The sequence below is a fragment of the Cryptomeria japonica genome, chromosome 10 (assembly GCF_030272615.1).
Source record: "Cryptomeria japonica chromosome 10, Sugi_1.0, whole genome shotgun sequence".
Lineage (NCBI taxonomy): Eukaryota > Viridiplantae > Streptophyta > Pinopsida > Cupressales > Cupressaceae > Cryptomeria > Cryptomeria japonica.
In genome coordinates this window covers 154,822,415-154,844,864 of record NC_081414.1, presented here as the reverse complement: position 1 = coordinate 154,844,864, position 22,450 = coordinate 154,822,415, and the positions used below count along the sequence as shown (strand labels likewise).

General features: G+C 37.6%; 1 protein-coding gene across 9 annotated transcripts in view; it reads right to left on the bottom strand.

The window, feature by feature from the left end:
- The window catches only part of LOC131048004 (BTB/POZ domain-containing protein At4g08455), an 86,070-nt gene extending 66,116 nt beyond the window's left edge, over positions 1–19,954 (bottom strand). For 4 of the 9 annotated variants that reach the window (XR_009359095.1, XM_059213019.1, XM_059213020.1 and 1 more), the window contains exons 1-2: positions 19,548–19,954; positions 17,578–17,777 (exon numbers count right to left, since the gene is read on the bottom strand). Coding sequence is in view for 3 of the 9 variants with exons in the window: in XM_057981829.2 (XP_057837812.2) it covers positions 7,282–7,371 (90 nt within the window). In the remaining 6 variants the exon portion in view is untranslated. Of the gene's footprint in view, positions 1–7,281; positions 8,514–17,577; positions 17,778–18,180; positions 18,728–19,547 lie in introns of those variants that run through there. The other 5 variants (XR_009359096.1, XM_057981828.2, XM_057981829.2 and 2 more) reach the window with 4 other exon arrangements.
- Between the last annotated feature and the right edge of the window lie 2,496 nt (positions 19,955–22,450).

Genomic DNA, 22,450 nt, shown 5'->3' with positions numbered 1-22,450 from the left:
GACTACCTATGAATTTCTATGATTTATGCAGCTGTTCATACTACTGATTAAATACACCCTAAGCATCGCTGCCTTCACATCTGTATGACGCCATGTATGCACTATGATCAATAACCATTGTTATCGCTTCCCTGAGAAGCTGATTTCTGCTTAATGCACAGATTGCTGGTCTGGAGTGACGTCCAGGCCTGAACACACGGGTTTCGTCCTGTGGGAGAAATTTGCAGAGCTTCCAAATAGATACAAACATATATGAATCACTGTAGAATAGAATCCCACAATAACATCGACCTCTCTTTTATAATTGTATGCCAGCCAAAGATACACTGTATCTAGTCGCTTCTATACTAGAAGCTTCTAACTTGATCGACTTTGTCTAAAATGCAAACTTACTAATTTTTTAAATGAACCCACCTAGACAACATAACATTGCTTTAAAATATGGCCCCCTCTTTAAGCCATAACAATTAATTAGAACATTTTCAACTCCTTGCTATAGCTTTTTCAATTATTCCCTTTATTATTTATTTATTCTAGCCTTGGGAATATTGCAGGCTAGAACTTGACTCCCTGTGGCCTGTCATTTGAGAAGGGACATTACAGTCCTCCCTTCCCGAGATTGTTGGCCCTCCAGCAATTGTAAATTGGGATGCTGAAGGATATCCTCTCCTTCCCAAGTGGCGTCCTCAACCAGTAAGTCCTTCCATTTTATCAGATATTCACGAACCACCTTATTTCTCAACCTCCTTTCCCTCCAATCAGCAATGCCTTCAGGGACGAGTACCAAATTTCCTTCCTCAACCAAAGGTGGCAATTCTGTTTGATGGCACAATATGCTGACCCAATGCTTTTTTCAAACAAGAGACATGGAATACATTGTGGATCTTACTGCCTTCAGGAAGCTCTAGCTCATATGCAACTTCACCTATCCTCCTGAGAATCTTGTAAGCACCGTAGAATCGCGGTTTCAACTTTTCTACTCCGCTTTTCTTTAAAGTCGTTTGTTTGTATGGTTGAAGACGTAGGAAATCTTGTAAGCACCGTAGAATCGTGGTTTCAACTTTTCTACTCCGATTTTCTTTAAAGTCGTTTGTCTGTATGGTTGAAGATGTAGGAAATCTTGTAAGCACCGTAGACTCGCGGTTTCAACTTTTCTACTCCGCTTTTCTTTAAAGTCGATTGTCTGTATGGTTGAAGACATAGGAAAACTAAATCACCAACCTCGAAAGACCTCTCAACACATCTATCTGCGTACATCTTTTGTTGATTTTGTGCGCGTTGAATGTTGTCCTTCAATGCTCAAAGGATATCTTGATAAATCTAAACTACCTCCTTATCTCGAGGAACTTTGCTATCTTTGAATGCCAAATCCATTAGTGAGAGTGTGTCATACCCGTAGAGTGCTCTGAAAGGAGACATGCCAATGGACATGTGATAGGTAGTATCGTAACAATACTCGCCTAGATAGAGCCATCTCACCCATGTACGTTGCTGTCCTGTGACATGGTTGCAAAGGTAACCTTCTAACCACTTGTTCACCAATTCTGTTTGACCATTTGTTTGAGGAAAACGAATGGTAGCTGGGGTAGGTGTCAATCCAGTTCCCACCAATCTGAATAACTCTTGCCAAAACATGCTCATGAATCTGCTATCTTTGTCACTGACAATGGTTTTGGGGAGCCCGTGTAATTTGAAGACCTCTCTGAAGAATAATTCTGCAATCTGTTGTGCTGAGAAGTCTCTGGAAACTGCAAAGAAATGGGCAATTTTTGTGAGTCTATCAACTACCACAAATACGCAATCCTTCCCCTAGACACAAGGAAGTCCGGTAATGAAATCCATTGAGAGTCCTGCCCACTTCTGCTCAGGAATAGGAAGTGGCTATAGAAGACCTACTGGAAACATGTGCTCCAACTTGTTCTGCTAACAAATCAGACACACTGAAACATGTTGCAGAACATCATCTTTTAACCCCTTCCATGTAAATCTTTCTCGCACCTGATGATAGGTCTTGAAGAAGCCTTGATGTCTTGCCATAGGTGTATCATGTAATGCCTTCAAGATTTTGGCCGTCAATTTGGAACCAGGTACCAGGAAAATTTTGTTCTTGTAATAGATGACATGGTCAACCACTGAATATCTATCATCTTGTACCTTTCCATCCAACAAGTCAGTAGCAAAGGAATTCTTAACATATTCTAGAATCAATTCCGATTTCCAATCAAAGGAAATCTCTATAAGAGAAAACAAAGCAAGTAAACTGGACAATGCATCGACAACTATATTCTTTTTCCCCTTAACATATTCAACATCAAAATCATAAGCTTGTACCTTACCCATTTCTGTTGCCATTCATTCAAGTCTTTCTGCTCTAGGAAGTACTTGAGGCTGTTATACTCAGTGTGGACCACAAATTTTGATCCTACCAGGTACTGTCTGAATTTTGCTAGCGCATGCATGATAGCTAGCATTTCCTTATCATATGTAGAATACAACCTTTCAGCATCTCGAATCTTCTTGCTCTCATAAGCAATCGGGTGCCAATTCTGCATAAGCACAGCTCCTATTTCTTGACCTGATGCATCACATTCCAGGACAAATGGTTGCATGAAATTTGGGAGTGCCAGTACTAGGCATGTGCTCATAGCATCCTTAAGCTTATCAAAAGCTCTTTGTGCCTCTTCTGACCATAGGAAAGCACCCTTCTTGGTCAGGTCCATCAAAGGAGATGCTAACAGTGAAAATCCCTTAGCAAATCGCCTGTAATATGAACACAAGCCAAGGAAACCACGCAGCTCCGTTGTGTTTGTTGGTGGTGGCCAGTCTAGGATTGCTTGAATTTTCTCTTGGTGAACCTTGACTCCACCAGCTCCCGATGACATGCCCAAGATATAAAATCTTTGTCATTCCAAATTCACATTTGGAAGCCTTTGCATAAAGCAATTGAGCTTCCATTATGCCCAAGACTATATCCAGATGACGAAGATGGTCAGCCCAAGTCTTGCTATACACCAATATATCATCGAAGAAAACCAAGACGAATTTCCTCAGATGATCTCTAAAGATGTGGTTCATACAGGATTGGAATGTCGCAAACATGTTTGTGAGACCATAGGGCATTACCAGGTACTCGAAATGCCCGTAATGGCAGCGAAAGGCAATCTTGTGGATGTCCTCCTCTATAACCAATATCCGATGATAACCAGAGCGTGGATCGATTTAGAGAAGTGCACGGCCCCGTGTAATTCGTCTATTAGCTCATCAATCCTAGGTATCGGGTACCTATTCTTGATGGTTTTTTTGTTGAGCGCTCTGTAATCTATGCACATGTGCATAGTTCCATCCTTTTTCTTGACCAAAACCACTGACGATGCCAACGGGCTCGAACTAGGACGTATGTGGCCCATGTCGAGGAGCTCTTTGATAGCCTTCTCGATTTCCTCTTTGAAGTGTCGAGGATGCCTATAGGGCATAGTGATTACTGGTTTTGTGCCCTCTTCTAATTCAATCACATGTTCAAATCCATGGACTAGTGGTCATCCTGGTGGTATGTCTCCAAATACAATGTTGTGCTTGTCAAGCACAGCCTAAATGTCAGGATGATTCTCGGACTTGGTGTTGGATGTCGATTTTGTGGAGATGGAGCACTGTACTGCCCAATCAACCTCTCCATGCCTAAAGAGTGCCTCCATCTTCCTAGCTGAAATTTCTTGTGGACCTCCATCTGGCATTGCTCTCGGCACAATTTTCTTGTTGTCCACAACAAACTCCAACTCCATTTTGTGAAAGTCCTGAATGTAGCGACCAAGTGATCACAGCCACTGTAATCCCAGCACCGCATCAATGTTGCGCAAACTAAGACAAAGAAATCATCTGTCAAAGTGTAATCACCCAACTGGATACTGAGTTGAGGAACAACTCTGGTGCAACTCAACTAAAACTCGTCAGCTACAATGAAATTAAATCCTGAGAATTCCACAACTTGCAATCCTCTCTTCACCACCATGCCTTCATCGATGAAGTTGTGTGTGGCTCCGCTATCAACGAGACAAACCATGCATTACCCTTTCAGAACTCCTCTCAATTGGAAAGGATGAAGCCTAGGAACTCCAGATAATGTTGCAATAGTGCTCTGGGTCATCTCCTTGGCTGCAGGAACATCCAACTCCAACTGTGGAAGCTGCTCCTCCTGATCACTGTCATTGCCTGCATTAGTCTCTATATCCTCTTGATCATCATCATTATCAAAAAGAACCTCTATTAAATGTGCTTTGCCATTGCCTAGGCAACGATGAGGAGGCTCCCATGGCTCTTTGTAGGAGAAACATAGTTTCTTCCTCCACAATTCATTCTTGGATTCATGTTCTGATTTTGGTGGAATGTTCCTTTGTTGATTGAAACCTTTCTGTTTTGTCTAGAATCCACCAAAAGTCTTCTTCTGCAACTGGAACCAATGGCATTATGAAGTGCTAGGCTTATGAGCCTTCTGTAGAACACTTACCTAGTACTGAGAGGCGGGGGGTGAATTAGTAGTAGACTTAGATTTTTAATATCTTTAATTCAAAACTTTTTATCAATTGCAAACTAAAAGATGAAAGATATAGCAAACTGAAACTGAAAGAGATGCAACCACAAAAACACTCAACACAAGATTTTTACATGGAAACCCAACGTGGGAAAACCAAGGTGAGAAATGCCACTAAGATCTACTGTCCTAATCTGGTCTCACAAGTGAAAAGTTTACAATTCTTTGGGCACCAACCCAATCTATCTTTGGGCACCAACCTAAACTGTATTAGAGCACCAACTCTAGAACAAAAATCTCACTGTTACTTGTCACTTTAGAAACAAACATACAAGTATATTTCATCAATCTGAAAGATCAATCAATCTGAAGATATAAGATCATTGAAAATCTGAAACTGACTTAGTATCCAAATATCTTCTGGTGTCTGCAAAAACAATGTTCTGTGAGGGATGCTGAAAGTCTCTGAACTTTTCAAGTTTATATTCTGAAAATGATTAACACAAAGGAAAACTCCGTAACACTGCAAAATAAACTCAGAATACAAAGAATATCTGAAAGTTGATGATTAACTCCAGTGGCCCTGTCTTCACAGATTCAGAATGAACATTAATTGTAATAGGTCAATCTGATACAGCCATGATTAACAATTCTCGGTACTCTTGAATCAACAAATAGTAAAACAGTTTGAATTGAAAACTTGAAACAGTCTCACCACCAAAAGTAAATCTGAAAGTCTATAACTTCTTCAAGCTATATCATTCTTCTTTGAGAACAGTCATCTCATATCAATCTCCTGAATAGGTAATATTCCATTCAGCACATTATATTCATATCATTCTTTTCAGAAATACATATGTTACCTTTTTTCATTATTCATCCAACACATCCTTCATTTGTCCAACTTGACTTTATAAAGAATTAGCTTTCAGTTGTATGGTTAGAAATTGGTTTGTAACTGTTTTGGTTAACAAACTAACCTTCAAACCAATTTAGAAAACATCAATGTTGACCAACCACCAAACCAATTTTAGAAACCATTCAACCAACTAGAACCTGTTTCTTTTTAATTTGTTTTGTTAATAAAATAAAGTAACCAATGACAGTTACCACCAGTTCTAACTGATACACCAGAAGTTATATCAATATAACTTGATAAAATCAAACAATAATCTGCTCTGTGAAAGATTATACTGCTAAAGTTTGAACCGACTTCAACCACAAAAAAAATAAAAATAAAAATAAAAAGACATGAGTCCAATCTGACATAGATAGATTGACGTAAGCATCCAACATATTCAGAATTCAACCCAGCAGATATGCAGAATATAATCAGATTTAAGGTAAAATTGCCATCATGCTTTGATATACTTTTAACTGTTATCTAAGTTACCGGGTTCGCCTCTGGGCCCCCCTGGTACGGGTCCGGGTTCGACCGGGTCCGTGGTACGGGTCCGGTTCAACCTGGGTTCGACCAGGGTTCGAAAAACCCAGAGTGGGTTCGACCCTGGTCGAACCCAGTCGAACCCGGGATCGAACCCAGTTGAACCCGGGCAGACCCAGTCGAACCTGGGTGGCTGGGCGGCTTGTAAAGTCAAAAAACAATGCAAATTTAATTTTTTTTTCAATTCCGCCTTGTAAAAAGTGAAAGTTATAACCTTAATAAGCAGAAAATTAGACATTTTAAAAAAACAGAAAACTGATGCACGCCATGGAGTTCCGTGTGGGTTCGAAGGTTGTGATTTGGTGTTGGCGGCGGGGGCGCTGCCCCTCGACCCCGCCCTGTACCGCGACAGGGAGCGCGCCCTGGGCGCTGCCCCGGGACCCTGCAAGGGGTGCTGCCCCTCGACCCCGCAAGGGGCTCTGCCCCTTGACCCCGCTGGGGGCGCTGCCCCTCGACCCCCGCAAGGGGCGCTGCCCCCAAACCCCCACAAGGGGCGCTGCCCCTTGACCCCGTTGGGGGTGTTGCCGGCAAAATTCAGGTCCTCAGTTTGAAAAATTAAACTTGGATGTTCTTAGTTTGAATCCATTTAATGATCAAACTTTAAATTGTTGAAAGTTGAAACAATGATACTTGAATATTTTATCATTTTGATATTAGACTTGATGTATATGATGCTGTTATGGTATGATCATGATGCTACGATTACAAGTTTATGTTGGTTTTGTTGTTTATATGATGCTATGTGACATGCTAATCTTAATTCATGCTTATAGGTTGCATATATATATAATTTACATGTTTTTGTACTAACGAACCCAAACGAACCCAAACCCCTTTTCAAAATTTTGCCGTACCGGCGTACCGGGTTCTTCGAACCCGAACCGGTACCCGAACCCGAACCGGTAACTTAGCATTTAATGATCAAACTTTAAATTGTTGAAAGTTGAAACAATGATACTTGAATATTTTATCATTTTGATATTAGACTTGATGTATATGATGCTGTTATGGTATGATCATGATGCTACAATTACAAGTTTATGTTGGTTTTGTTGTTTATATGATGCTATGTGACATGCTAATCTTAATTCATGCTTATAGGTTGCATATATATATAATTTACATGTTTTTGTACTAACGAACCCAAACGAACCCAAACCCCTTTTCAAAATTTTGCCGTACCGGCGTACCGGGTTCTTCGAACCCGAACCGGTACCCGAACCCGAACCGGTAACTTAGACTGTTATTATCATCAAATGTGGCTAAAAAGAATCTGTGTATGCTTCTGTGACAGAGATGGATATTATCATACCAGAGAACCTGTGGCTGACATCAATGGCAAAACAGCTAACACCTTCACCAATCCCTTCAGTTTATCACTTAGACCTTCAAAAAACAGCATGGTAACTCACCTGTCTGACATATCAAGAACCATGACAGAAATTTTCTGAAATTCATTAATATAAGTCTCAACATGATCAACTTGCTTCAGCTGAGCTTAGGTCCCTATAATAAACCTCAACATCTTTTTTGTCAAACCGCGCAAACAACTTGTTGACAAACTCTTCATACGAATGGATCAAGCCATGATCTTGTGTTACCAGTCCGTGGTGCCACCAATCATATGCCACACCCTCCAAGTGCATCGTAGCAAACTGAATAGCCTTGTCTTCCTCCATAGGCTTAAGTGACAAAAATGTGTCAAGTTTGTGTACCCAAGACCTAGCGCTAATCTTGCCACTTCCATCAAATGTAGGCAAAGAGACCTTGTTTAAAGCATCCTTGAATTCTTGAGGCAGAGTGCCCTGCCTAGTTGGCCATCTAGGTCTCCTCTCCTGTCTTTCCAGGCAAAATCTGGCTTTTTCTCTCCGCTGGTTCATGAACTGGTTTACATTCATTAGCTGCCTTACATCAGCCGAAAGCATTCTATATTCATCATATGCAACCATAACATCATCAGTGATGTTGGTTACATCTTCTTCCACCTCTGGTGCGGCCTCTTCTTTTGCAGGCATTGGAAGGAATACAGGTCTTATGGAGCGATCAAACTGTGTTGATGTTGTTCGAACAGCATTTGATGCACCTTGTGTTTCACGTCTATTATCACTTCCATTTCCATTCTGATTTTGCACCCGCGGTTGTTGCACTTGCAGGTTCCCAATGGCAGCCAAGAGCTGTTGTTGTGATTACATAAAGGTTTGCATCATCTGCTGTTGTTGTTGTGCAATTTGAGCCAACACGTCCTGAATATTGGCTTGCCCATTACCATCATTTTGTTGCTCAGCCATTCCTTCAAATAATGGATCCTGCATGTCAAGTGCTTCCTCTTGTTGTTGACCCGACCTACTTTTGGTGAAATATCTATGTGGACCTGCTCCTCTAGAGTGCATAAGACAAATCCTCTAACCAGAACTGCTCAGATTTAACATGCAACTATCTTGGTAGTTACCAAACTGACATGAAAGATCACTAAACTGACATGCAACGTTGAAACCCCAACAGTCTGGCAACATCACCAGCTCTGATACCACTGTAATGATCTAACTTGGAATTTAAAAGAACAACAGTTAGATACTATTGATTTGAATTCAGACAATTGCTTTGGTAACACTAAAATGAACTAACTGGGAATTTGTGATCTATGGACAATATAATTATCCCTTTTGAATGATATAGACTGATAATTCTATTACAGCAGCACTGATTACAATATTGTAAACAGATTATTATTGCCAAACACAAGGAATTGATATAGGACTGAATTGCAGTGAGACTACCTATTAATTTCTACGATTTATGCAGCTGTTCATAATATTGATTAAATACACCCTAAGCATCGCTGCCTTCACATCTGTATGACACCATGTATGCACTATGATCAATAACCGTTGTTATCGCTTCCCTGAGAAGCTGATTTCTGCTTAATGCACAGATTGCTGGTCAGGGGTGACGTCCAGGCCTGAACACGGGTTTCATCCTGTGGAAGAAAATTTGCAGAGCTTCCAAATAGATACAAACATATATCAATCGCTGTAGAATAGAATCCCACAATAACATCGACCTCTCTTTTATAATTGTATGCCAGCCACAGATACATTGTATCTAGTCGCTTCTATACTAGAAGCTTCTAACTTGGTCGACTTTGTCTAAAATGCAAACTTACTAATTTTTTAAATGACCCCACCTAGACAACATAACATTGCTTTAAAATATGGCCCCCTCTTTAAGCCATAACAATTAATTAAAACATTTTCAACTCCTTGCTATAGCTTTTTCAATTATTCCCTTTATTATTTATTTATTCTAGCCTTGGGAATATTGCAGGCTAGAACTTGACTCCCTGTGGCCTATCATTTGACAAGGGACATTATAGGCAGCTCGTTGCTTTGTGATGAAAGGCATGCACACCACTTCATCTTCCAGTAAGCACTCTAGTTATCATGTTGGTATTTCAAACATTTTGGATAAGCACAATATGATGTTTGGTGATATGCCTCTAAGTTTGCCACTAGATAGGGGATCCCAACACATCATAGTGTTTGTTATTATCATCACTTACCACCAACCACAGATATACAAAGAAGAGATAAAGAAGGCCATCAGAGAGTTATTGGTGATATGCCACATAAGACCTAAATCTAGCCCATCTGCATCATTAGTGGTTCTTGTTTCAACTAAAGAGCATTGAACGAGAAGATCATCAAAAAATAGTTGTCTTATTCGCAAGATCAATGAGCTCATTAAGAAGTTACATGGAACAATCTACTTCTCAAAGTTTGACAAAAGATCAATCTACCATCAGATCTGTGTGCACAGTGAGGACATTGACAAGACAAATTTCAGATACCATTATAGACACTTTGAGTTCCTAGTCATGCCTTGTTTAGTTTGGCAAACACGCCAATCACGTTTCTGTTTGCCATGTATCAAGTATTTAGTGCTCTTTGATGATATATTTGATATACAGGAAAACTTGGGAAGATCACATGAGACACTTAGACATAGTCCTTGGAATACTGAAGCAATATAGGCTCTTTGCTAAGAAATCTAAGTGAGAGTTTAGGGTTACAAAGATCTTCTACTTGGGCCATGTCATCAGTGCTCAAGGTATTTTGGTGGATCAATAGAGAATTCCACATCCACATTGCAAGTTCATAATAGTAAGAAATTCATTAAAGGTTTCATGGGTAGACTCTAGAATATTTGTGAAGCTAAGACATCGATCAGCATGCATATGACTGCAACACACTCAAATTGAGAAGCATCTAATTGTTTGTTATGTTCTATTTATTGAAAGGAACAAGAAGGTAACTATGAAACTAATTCCATTTGTAGGAAGTAGTTTAATCCATAAAGGGTGAATACAGAGAAGCCATCTACTCAATTTGAGAGCCACGAGTATGAGGTTCTCATTGCGTCAAATTTCCAGCATTCTAATATGTTCATGTTGACATGCAAATCATGCAAGATTTCTTTACCACTTGTAGCACATGACAAGATTAAGTAAAAAAGAGGCACTCTAAGTTGTCAGAGCATTCGAAGGAAGGATTGAAGACCAAGCACAACAAAGGTGATTGCAATTTATGTTTGTAATTGCATCAATTGTAGCATGTTCATTGTTGTAGAACATATGTGGGCATTGTGATGTTTATAAAGGTATATGCCTAATTTCATAATTATAGATGCTGCAAAGGTTTTGGTATAAGAAGTTGTAAACAGATTTAACATGATGTAGCTTCATTGTTTAATTGTTATAAACTCATATACACAGGGAATAAGGTTGCTGCAGGTTTGTCCAAACTTATCTAATGGTACAACAGTCATAAAAACACATTGGTGGGCATCTAGAAGTATACTCATGGGAATAAGATTTTCCAAGGTGGAAGAATAGATTGCATAACATTGGTCACCAATACAAAGGTGAGAAGAGCACTCACGGCAAATTGCACTCCACAAAAAGACTGCTTTTTTGTTGAATGTGAAGCCATGTTCCTTCATTGATTTTATTTAATTCCATGTATGTTGCAATAGTTGTTGATGCAAACTTTGAGTTGCATGACAGTGGCAACTTTGTAGAAGGAAGCATATTTTCATTACATATATGTTGCATTTGTTGTTGATGTAAACATTGAACGGTAAGACCCAAGATGGGCAATTTTGTAGAAGTGGTGTTTTGTTGTAATAAACTTACATGTGTGAATGTTATCTTCACTTGTTCAAAGAATGTGAACAGCAAGGAAGTTATTCTAGGAAGCATCTCCAAGAGAGAGCATCACCCTAGCCAATAAGCATGTACATTGCAACAAAAGAGGCTAAGAGGAATAGAAAAGAACAGAAAGGCAAGGCACAGAGAGTGCAAAAAGGGCAAGGTAAGATAAGAAGCATGGCACCATAGAGTGCAAGGAGACTGGCAGGTATCTAAAAGAGTCAAGGACTCAGACAAATCTGGTTTTGTGAAGTACAAGTTGGACCATCAATCTGTAATGTCCCCACTTTGAAATAAAATTTAATAATAAATGATAATAATAAAATTAAAATATTTAAAATAAAATTAAAATATAAAATAATATTATTAATGAAAAGTCAAAAGATATGAAAGGAAAAGTTGCGACTTCCTCAACAATGAGATATAAAAGGGAGAAGAGAACCTCATTTGAAAGGGGGAATAATTTGAAAATGAGAAGCGCAGATCTGATCTAATCAATAAGTGCAGATCTGATTATGAGAGGTTGTGTCCCTTTCAAAGGGCAGAAATAATGAAGAGTTGCACTCTTTCAAAGGGTGCTAATGGTGAAAGGGCATGTCTCTTGCCAAAGGGTATACTTGATAAAGAGGTGTGACCTCTCCCTCACATTGAGAGATATAAAGGAAAGGAATCAAAGCATCCAATAACATCACCATGGATTGATGAGATCAGAACTGTTATTAAGTTACAAGCAGTAACATCTTTGTTCTTGGTGGTATGCATGGGGATGAGCTGAGTTGTTCATTCACATTTTGGCATAAATGGGTTACATATACTTACGGATAGAAAGCTGAAAGAACACCACCATCATTGCCCGGTTGGGTGGTTCTACATGCACAGAGTCAGTAAACCAAATCGCATGAATACGTGGACTGGTGTCAGGGATGACAGTATATACATAGCATAGTGACAAAGAACTATAACACAAACCATGACAGTACAGTTGCCATTACAAAATCAGTCATAGACACAAATTGCATGCTCATATCAATGAATGACACCTTCAGAACTGCTGGTATCATTGACTCTATCAGTCATAACATATCCTCAATTGTCAAAATCCAGAAAGCTGATCAAGATAAGTTCCATTATTCAAATTAATCTCAGAATTTTATAGTAGAATATATCAAATTCTGATAAAATTATATTTATTAATATATTACTATTCTAATTTGAGGTTAGAATGGATGTCTCAGGTTTAAATTAAGGGAAATCCCAAGTGGGGACATTACAAGTGGTATCAGAGCATGATCTTGCCAACCTGTAGGGTAAGGATAAATCGATTATGCATTATAATCAATGCAAAAGAGGACACATACATATGATAGAAGAAGACTGTGGTGGAGAACATCCAGCAAGGAAACAAGGCATTCTTAGTGAATGTCAGGGGCACTCTTAGTGAGTGTCAGGGGCACTCTTAGTGAGTGCTAGGAACATTCTTAGTGAATGTTTGGGGCACTCTTAGCAAGTGCTAGGAGCATTCTTAGTGAGTGCTAAGGACATTCTTAGTGAATGTATGGGATATTCTTAGTGAGTGTCAAGAACCTAACAATATATGTTTCCATGTGTATACTCTGTGTTTGCATATGTTTGCTCCGTGTTTTATGTGTATTCTTTGTGTCTGTTTCATATCTAATGTATTTTCAGCATGTTTGCTCCATGTGTATTTCCAAAGCCATCTCATATTAAGAATCATTTTGAACACTCCATGATCATTGCTTGAGGACAAGCAATCTTGAGTGGGGGAGACTATAATGTCCCCACTTTGAAATAAAATTTAATAATAAATGATAATAATAAAATTAAAATATTTAAAATTAAATTAAAATATAAAATAATATAATTAAATATAATTAAATATGATTAATGAAAAGTCAAAAGATATGAAAGGAAAAGTTGTGACTCCCTCAACAATGAGATATAAAAGGGAGAAGAGAACCTCATTTGAGAGGGGGACTAATTTGAAAATGAGAAGTGCAGATCTGATCTAATTAATAAGTGCAGATCTGATTATGAGAGGTTGTGTCCCTTTCAAAGGGCAGAAATAATGAAGAGTTGCACTCTTTCAAAGGCTGCTAATGGTGAAAGGGCATGTCTCTTGCCAAAGGGTATACATGATGAAGAGGTGTGACCTCTCCCTCACATTGAGAGATATAAAGGAAAGGAATCAAAGCATCCAATAACATCACCATGGATTGATAAGATCAGAACTGTTATTAAGTTACAAGCAGTAACATCTTTGTTCTTGGTGGTATGCATGGGGATGAGCTGAGTTGTTCATTCACATTTTGGCATAAATTGGTTATATATACTTACGGATAGAAAGCCGAAAGAACACCACCATCATTGCCCAGTTGGGTGGTTCTACATGCACAGAGTCAGTAAACCAGATCGCATGAATACGTGGACTGGTGTCAGGGATGATAGTATATACATAGCACAGTGACAAAGAACTATAACACAAACCATGACAGTACAGTTGCCATTACAAAATCAGTCATAGACACAAATTGCATACTCATATCAATGAATGACACCTTCAGAACTGCTGGTATCATTGACTCTATCAGTCATAACATATCCTCAATTGTCAAAATCCGGAAAGCTGATCAAGATAAGTTCCATTATTCGAATTAATCTCAGAATTTTATAGTAGAATATATCAAATTCTGATAAAATTATATTTATTAATATATTACTATTCTAATTTGAGGTTAGAATGGATGTCTCAGGTTTAAATTAAGGGAAATCCCAAGTGGGGAAATTACAAGTGGTATCAGAGCATGATCTTGCCAGCCTGTAGGGTAAGGATAAATTGATTATGCATTATAATCAATGCAAAAGAGGACACATACATATGATAGAAGAAGACTGTGGTGGAGAAACATCCAGCAAGGAAACAAGGCATTCTTAGTGAATGTCAGGGGCATTCTCAGTGAATGTCAGAGGCATTCTTAGTGAATGTCAGGGGCACTCTTAGTGAGTGCTAGGAACATTTTCAGTGAATGTTTGGGGCACTCTTAGCAAGTGCCAGGAGCATTCTAGTGAGTGCTAAGGACATTCTTAGTGAATGTACGGAATACTCTTAGTGAGTGTCAAGAACCTAACAATATATGTTTCCATGTGTATACTCTGTGTTTGCATATGTTTGCTCCGTGTTTTATGTGTATTCTCTGTGTCTGTTTCATATCTGATGTATTTTCAGCGTGTTTGCTCCATGTGTGTTTCCAAAGCCATCTCATATTAAGAATCATTTTGAAAACTCCATGATCATTGCTTGAGGACAAGCAATCTTGAGTGGGGGAGACTGTAATGTCCCCACTTTGAAATAAAATTTAATAATAAATGATAATAATAAAATTAAATTAAAATATAAAATAATATAATTAAATATGATTAATTAAGTTAATGAAAAGTCAAAAGACATGAAAGGAAAAGTCGTGACTCCCTCAACAATGAGATATAAAAGGGAGAAGAGAACCTCATTTGAGAGGGGGAATAATTTGAAAATGAGAGGTGCAGATCTGATTTAAATAATAAGTGCAGATCTGATTATGAGAGGTTGTGTCCCTTTCAAAGGGCAGAAATAATGAAGAGTTGCACTCTTTCAAAGGGTGCTAATAGTGAAAGGGCGTATCTCTTGCCAAAGGATATACATGATGAAGTGGTGTGACCTCTCCCTCACATTGAGAGATATAAAGGAAAGGAATCAAAGCATCCAATAACATCACCATGGATTGATAAGATCAGAACTGTTATTATGTTACAAGCAGTAACATCTTTGTTCTTAGTGGTATGCATGGGGATGAGCTGAGTTGTTCATTCACATTTTGGCATTAAGTGGTTATGTATACTTATGGATAGAAAACCGGAAGAACACCACCATCATTGCCCAATTGGGTGGTTCTATATCCACAGAGTCAGTAAACCAGATCACATGAATACATGGACTGGTGTCAGGGATGACAGTATATACATAGCATAGTGACAAAGAACTACAACACAAACCACGACAGTACAGTTGCCATTACAAAATCAGTCATAGACACAAGTTGCATACTCATATCAATGAATGACACCTTCAGAACTGCTGGTATCATTAACTCTATCAGTCATAACATATCCTCAATTGTCAAAATCCAGAAAGCTGATCAAGATAAGTTCCATTATTCGAATTAATCTCAGAATTTTTTAGTAAAATATACCTAATTCTGATAAAATTGTATTTATTAATATATTACTATTCTAATTTGAGGTTAGAATGGATGTCTCAGGTTTAAATTAAGGGAAGTCCCAAGTGGGGACATTACAAGAGAAACATGGGCATTCCAAGAGAGTTGCCAAGAGGGACAAAGACACCCAAGAGTGCGAAAGGATCAGATGGCAAGTATATGAAGGAGTCAAGGACTGGACCAATCTTATTTTCCAAAGTACAGGGTGGAACTGCAATCTCTAAGAAAGAGACGTTAACAGTCCAGGTAAGATGATGAAGAGCAAAGATTCCATTTGACATAATAGAAAGTGAATCATTATATTTTCTTTATAGAGCTTTTGTGGAACCCAAAGCCTTCAAATTTAAGACATATAATCCAAAATTGGGTCATGAAAACCATCAAATTCAGTTGAGTTAATCAACTATTGGGAGTGTTTACAACATTCTAATACCTCATAAATGCAAGTGTGTTTCAGAAGAAAAAAACAGCATAAGGAAGATCTCAAAAGTGGAATATAATTACATATTCTGAGTCCTCTCAAAATGTTACTTGAAAAAAAATGTCACTCTATTTTTCAAAGTCACTGAATTTAGTTAACCATTATCAACTATCACAAGTTTTTATGACATGCTCGGACTACAGCAAGTTTGTTTCAGGGGAAAAAGCACCATAAGAGTAATGCCTAAAGCGAGATATTATTATAATTGTATTCCTCTCAAAAAGCTATGCACTTCAGAAAAATAGTACCTGATTTCAAGTCTGTGTGCACAAGTTATGACCTCCGCAAGTTAAAGGAATTGTGAAACAGCTAAGAGGTAGTTTTGATTTTCTCAATGACAGTTTTATAACCACTGGGGCCGTTTCACAATTGATGGTTCTGTCAGTGGCAATTTTGTGTTGCATAAAGTGGTAGTTTCTTCCCAATGAAATGTACAGGAAGAGAAGGAAATTAGGAAACATTTTGTCTTCATAATCTGGACTCTCGGGATTCTTGTTTGAGACTAAAGCACGTTGTAAGTTTGCCGAAGACTGAAGAAGATTAGAGAAGGTAATTGAAAGTCTAATTAAGGCATTGTATGCAAGAGAAATTCATGACACATCAAAAACATGGTAAATAGTGAATTGTGACCACTGAAAAGTGAAAACAGCAAAGCCAATATGAAAGAGGGTAGTTATGTTGACCAAGAAAGCAAGTCATTCACAGTAGATTGCAGAAAGCATTTGCAAGTGTTAAATTGCTATGAAGAATGTTTGTGTCCTTGAAGATCTCAAGAAGGAAGTAAAACTACAACAAAAGTAGTGGAGATAAAGAAGCAATGCTTCACCCTTCTAAAGTTTTTCCACATTGGGTTTCTCCAGGGTAACATCTTGCATCTGTCTCTGTTTTGCTAATGTGTTTGATTTCTTTATTGTGTGTTTTTATTTATTGCAATTAATTTACTATCTCAAACACCTAAAAGAGCATGCAAAACAAGTTGAATATATGAGTACAAGCATAGCACTTGTTCCTATCAACAGTTGGAGTTGAATTTAATCTCATACTAAGTTAAAGAACAACAAATTCTTGTGCATTACTATTTTGTGGAATTCTAATGAAAATAAAATGCATATTCCCAACCAGAGACTTTGCTACAAACAGTAGTAAGCTCTCAGACGATATCCTGTTTCTATAAATTTAGTAGATCCACTATTTATAATGTTTTGTGAATAGTCTTGTTAAAGTGACTGAATGGATCATATAAGAGGTTGTATTTTATTCGATTATATCTGCTAATAGATTCATCTTTGCAGGTTACAAGAATGATTTCTGCAGATCTAAAGTGTTGCCATGCAAATACATGGTTGCAAGACTTTACAATCGCATAATACTGAACCAATAAAACAGATTATTTCATAAATTGCTAAGAATACACAATCACAAATAGTTACAAGAAAAGGGACAATTGACATTCATGGTGAGGATGACATGGACTTTTTTTTAATTTTTTTCAGCTATCATCCAACTTGTATTAGTATTGTATAACAGTAATTGTATCAATACAAATATATCTCTTATAAAAATAATGTTCATAAGCAATCTTGCTTCTTTCTAACTACTTTTTTTTTTCTTGTAAGGCAATTCTTTAGCAGATGGAATAGACAAAATTACCAAGACAATTCTGTGAGCCTTTATCTTAGAACCATCTTCCAGTTCAAGAACAATGTCACTATATTGATCAAGCTTTGTCAGAGGTGCCCACTTCTATTGAAAATCATTCTTTGCATTCAACTCTTCATTACTTCTGTTGAGCTCTTCGACTGTTTCATTCCACTGTCCACCGTATGGCCTGGCCATTGAAACTGAATAAGCTGATACAACAGCAACTTTATCAGACAAACCTACAAAAGGTGCTAGAAGTTTCTAAAAAGTTACTAAAGAAACAAATTATATCAATGGCCATCTCGTCTTATGATGATGATTTACTGAGTGTGATCTGAAACATATATTTGAAAACTTATACACAGTTTACTACCAGAAGCTTTACCATTACAATTTCATGGACTTCGGAAATATCATCTTTGAAGGTTAATGGCAATTAAATGTAGAGCAAACGACAATGGAAAATCAGGAGTGCAAAAGAGACTCCACGTCTCCAACAACAACAACAAAAAGCATCTAAAGAATATATAACTTGAAGCACATTGCAAACAAAGATCTTATAATATAAAACAATCCTATAAAAGGAAGGCTCAGCGTCTCAAGAAGAACCACCCAAAGAAAATGGAGCACGAAGGAGAACACGACTTTAGTCTGCATCAAAATCAGGAGCATAAGAAGCACCCACATCCTTGTCAAGCATCACAAAACAGTCAAGCTAATGGCCTGGGCTAAGAGGGTCTAGGTGAAGATAGCTTGACTGCAAGTTGCAACTCTCTGATGCACCGATTGGCCAACTCAAGCAAGGAGTAAATCTGAGATTAGATAACAGGTGCAAATGAATAGAGATAGCAGGGGATTCCTTAGCTGTTGCTGTCTTATAACCTCGTTGAACCAGTTTTTTACGTCTTATAACCTTGTTGAAACATACATGCTATTTTTCAACAATGAAACCAAAAAGGTAACAGCCCAAACTGAACCTTCCATAATGACTGCTCGGAAATATCTGTGTACGGGGGAAAAAACTAAGATAAGTGTCGTTGTGGCAGTGATTAGGGAGCAAGTGCGAGCGGACTCATGTGTTTGGCAATATATACATTTTTTAGAAATTTAGATGTAAAGTTGTAAACATAATCCACAATTGAGTGTGGACGTGACACATGCTGGGGGTGTGGAATATGAAACACCAATAGTCTTCTTCCCTCCAATTCACTTGGCTGTTCAGCTTCCTGAGCCTTATGTATTGGAGCCATTATATATGTTTGCTGCTGTGTATTATTAAATGTAACAAGAGAACAGAGATTAATAGAGAATTCCCCTGTTAATGTGGACGTAGCCAATTTGGGTGAACCACCATAAAATTCTGTGTTGTGTCTTTATTCATTCTTTCTTCCTTTCTGTTTTTCTGCACTTTCATTTTTCATTTACTCGCTCTTCATAATCAAACAGGGGGTACACCACAATGGTTCAGCAGCGGATATGAAAATGAACAAAAGAAATGCCTCAGTTGCAACATCATCCACTGGATGTATTTACAAGGAAAAAAGACGCTTAGATGTTTAGTTTCCTGGGAAGGAAAGGACTGTTCATACATTTGTGAAAAAGCAATTATGCTGGCCTTAAAAGGCAAACCCCAGTGGTGCTTTTAAACATAAATGGTAAAGGCCAAACCAACTGAAGTGCTTTCCAGACTACGTATGATGTCCCACCTTCACATGACCTATCCCATATTACAATGGCCAACCTATTGTCCTAGATGAAACATTTTTTATTTTTTACAGAACATAAGAGCAACCCACACGAAGCCTTTGCCTGAAAAGTATAATGCCCATGCAAATGACAACACAATATAACGCAACAACTCTCAGCCACCAGACCTTACAGTCTAGGAAAATGTAAACAATAATAATCTCTACCGATCCTCATAAAACAAACAACGAAAGTAACAGACAGACTCTAAAGATTATGGTATAATTGAAAACCTTTGGATGTATTCACAGCCCTTCCACTTCAGCAAGAAGGGAGTGATTCTGCAGAGATCGCCATCATTTCCAAGACCAGCCAAAGGCGGAGTGAAAGCTACGACATTGAGAGGATAGCATTTAATTAGGGCTGACTGGAAGAGGTGGACAGTGGAATGAAACTGTAGAGCTGGACGCAAAGAATGATTTCCTAAAAAAGTGGGCACTCTGTGGGATATGAATTAAATCAACCGGTGCCTTTCCAGAGGCAAGCGGCCATACAAAATGTAATAAAATAGATCGTTGCCAACGTGGTTGATGCGATGGGAACAAGAAGAGAGCGCACAGCGTTGAGCGCAGAGGAGAACGCACGCAGCAGATAGGATGCGAGTTGGGATGCGAGGTGTAATCCAATAACTAGAAAGTGAGTCCGGGTTTCGGTGACAAGTAACATCGTAACTTTGGTAACCATGCCTGGAATTTGACGGCCACCTCTGCCTGTCATATGAATTTTTTTATGACGGTTTAGTAATTCTAATGTCTTTCGTTTTACGTTTTTAAAAAAATGTTGAGTGTCAATTTTTTTAAAATTTATGAATAGTTTAATATAAATTCTTTAAGCTTCACAAAATTGAAGTTCTAATAAAATTGGGATGAAAAAAAATAATTCCATCAAAAAAAAAATGATAAATTAGTAATGCACTAAAAAATCTTAAATTTACTTATAAGTTTCTAAATTCACACCCAAAAATCTTGTTTATTATAAAAATAGAAACTATTTTAGATTTTTTTATTACAATATTTTCAAAAATTAGAAATGATTATATCTTATCATTTCAATTGTTAGAAGTTTCTATATTGATATTTAAGAAAATCTTATAAAAAATATTAAAAAATAAATTAACAAAGTTTCTAAATTTATATAAGGAAAAACATACTAAAAATTCATATAAAAATAATATAAAATTAAAAACAATTATATCTTAATCCTACCATTTTCAAATATTCTAAATAAATTCATATATTTATAATAAATGTTGGAAAATAATATATATCAATATATATTACCTATTATCATTTTTTACGGCTTATTAATAATTGTAAGTGTCATATATACGGTTTGGGGAAAAAATAGTCTGTCGATACATAAGGTCCACTAATTTTATTAGTTGTAATATACGGTCTAAAAGTGCAAAAACGGCCATATAGCCTGTCAAATTTCAGGCATGTTTGCAACTGTTGAGTGTGGGTCCAACATTAAAATCGAAATACTCAAACTAAGATCAGATGGGTGAGAAACACCAATGTTAGTGGTGGGTTTATCAATGGATATCTCAAGATGCAAAGAGGGTTGCATATGGAGTCAATAACAAGTAGGTCATTGATCGTTATACATCATTGATTTTGAAAAGAACGGCCACGGTTTTTTAAGTTGTCAAGAACATGTTGTACGAATTGAAGGTTTTGGACCCAGAATAGATGCATCCATGCAAAGAGGACACAGGAAGTGTTTGGGAACAAAAAGAAATGAGGAATAATATCTCAGACAAAAATGCTAGCACCGTATTTTCCCATTGATTCCTCTTGGAATATGGAGCATCATGCCTACACACAAGTCAGATTAAGATTGACATTTCTAAATGCCAAGCAATAAAAGAGGATCTTGTAATGAAGGCAGGCCAAAATAACCAGAAAATTAAGATGGCTAGGGCACAGTAAATTTATCGTAATCCTTCCAAAGGTAATAAGCTTCAATCAGACAATTGTCGCACATGAAACTAAACAAGAGCAAGCAAAACCAGTGATAGAATTACTAAAAAATCGTGAAAACCTGGAAATTCAATTTGAAAATCTGGAAAGTCAAGTTGAAAACTTGGAAAATGAAGTTGAAAGGATATATTTGCAAAATCACCAATCTAATTGTATTAAGAGAATGAAGCAGCAAGAAGCAGAAACAGAGGGGGATGTGCAAGGTGAAGGTCAGGTGAACCAATATAGTCCTAACTCAACTCCTTTAACTTGGTCTTCAGACTTGTATGTTAATAAATTAATGAAGCTAAAGAAGAGACTTGAAGATTTAGAAGTAGTATAATAGAGGAAGTATAGTAAATGGCAAGAGATCATGGATACCAATCACAAACTCTCTCAAGAAAACAAGTTTTTTAGGGAGAAGATATTCAAACTTCAAGCCAATCTGAAAATAGGCTAGCAGGAAATGTCAACCATGGAGTATGAGATAAAGTAGATTAAAGATGGAAATTCCTTTATAGAAGTGGAGTAAAGGAGCGTCCCACTGATAGAGGAGTTCCAATCAGCAATAGCAAGCATAGAAATTAGGGAAGCCAAGCTAAAGAAACAATTGGAAGAGGCAAAATCGTGGGCACAAGTAACGAAAGGGTCGGCAGAGAGTCAAAGAGAACTCATAGAGAAGCAGATTAAGTTGCATTTAGCGGAAGAAAAACATAGGAATGATAGAAGAGAAAACATAATAATAAAAGGATTGAAGGATTATGGATAAGGTGAGCACACTAATAAGCTAATTAAAGATGTTTTAGCGGATAAGTGTGAGTGGGTGGAGCATATTCAGCAAGCAAGTAGAATTGGCAAAGTGGCACAAGATGGCAAGAACAAGAAAGTAAGGGTAACACTTAAAAATACAAAGGACAAGAACAAAATTATGAAAAACAAAAGGTTTCTCAAGGAAACGCCATTCTACATAGATGAAGATTTAACCCCACTACAATTAGAAGAGAGAAGAAAGGAATGGGCAAAAGTCGTAGTAGCAAGAAATGCAAGTAAGAATATTGGATGTATAGAGGGAAAGCTCAATTCAGCAACCAAACTACACATGATAAATAGGAAGGCGGGGCCCCTCAGGCACATTTCTCAATTGTAAGTTGGAATTGAAGGGGCTATCCTTGGAG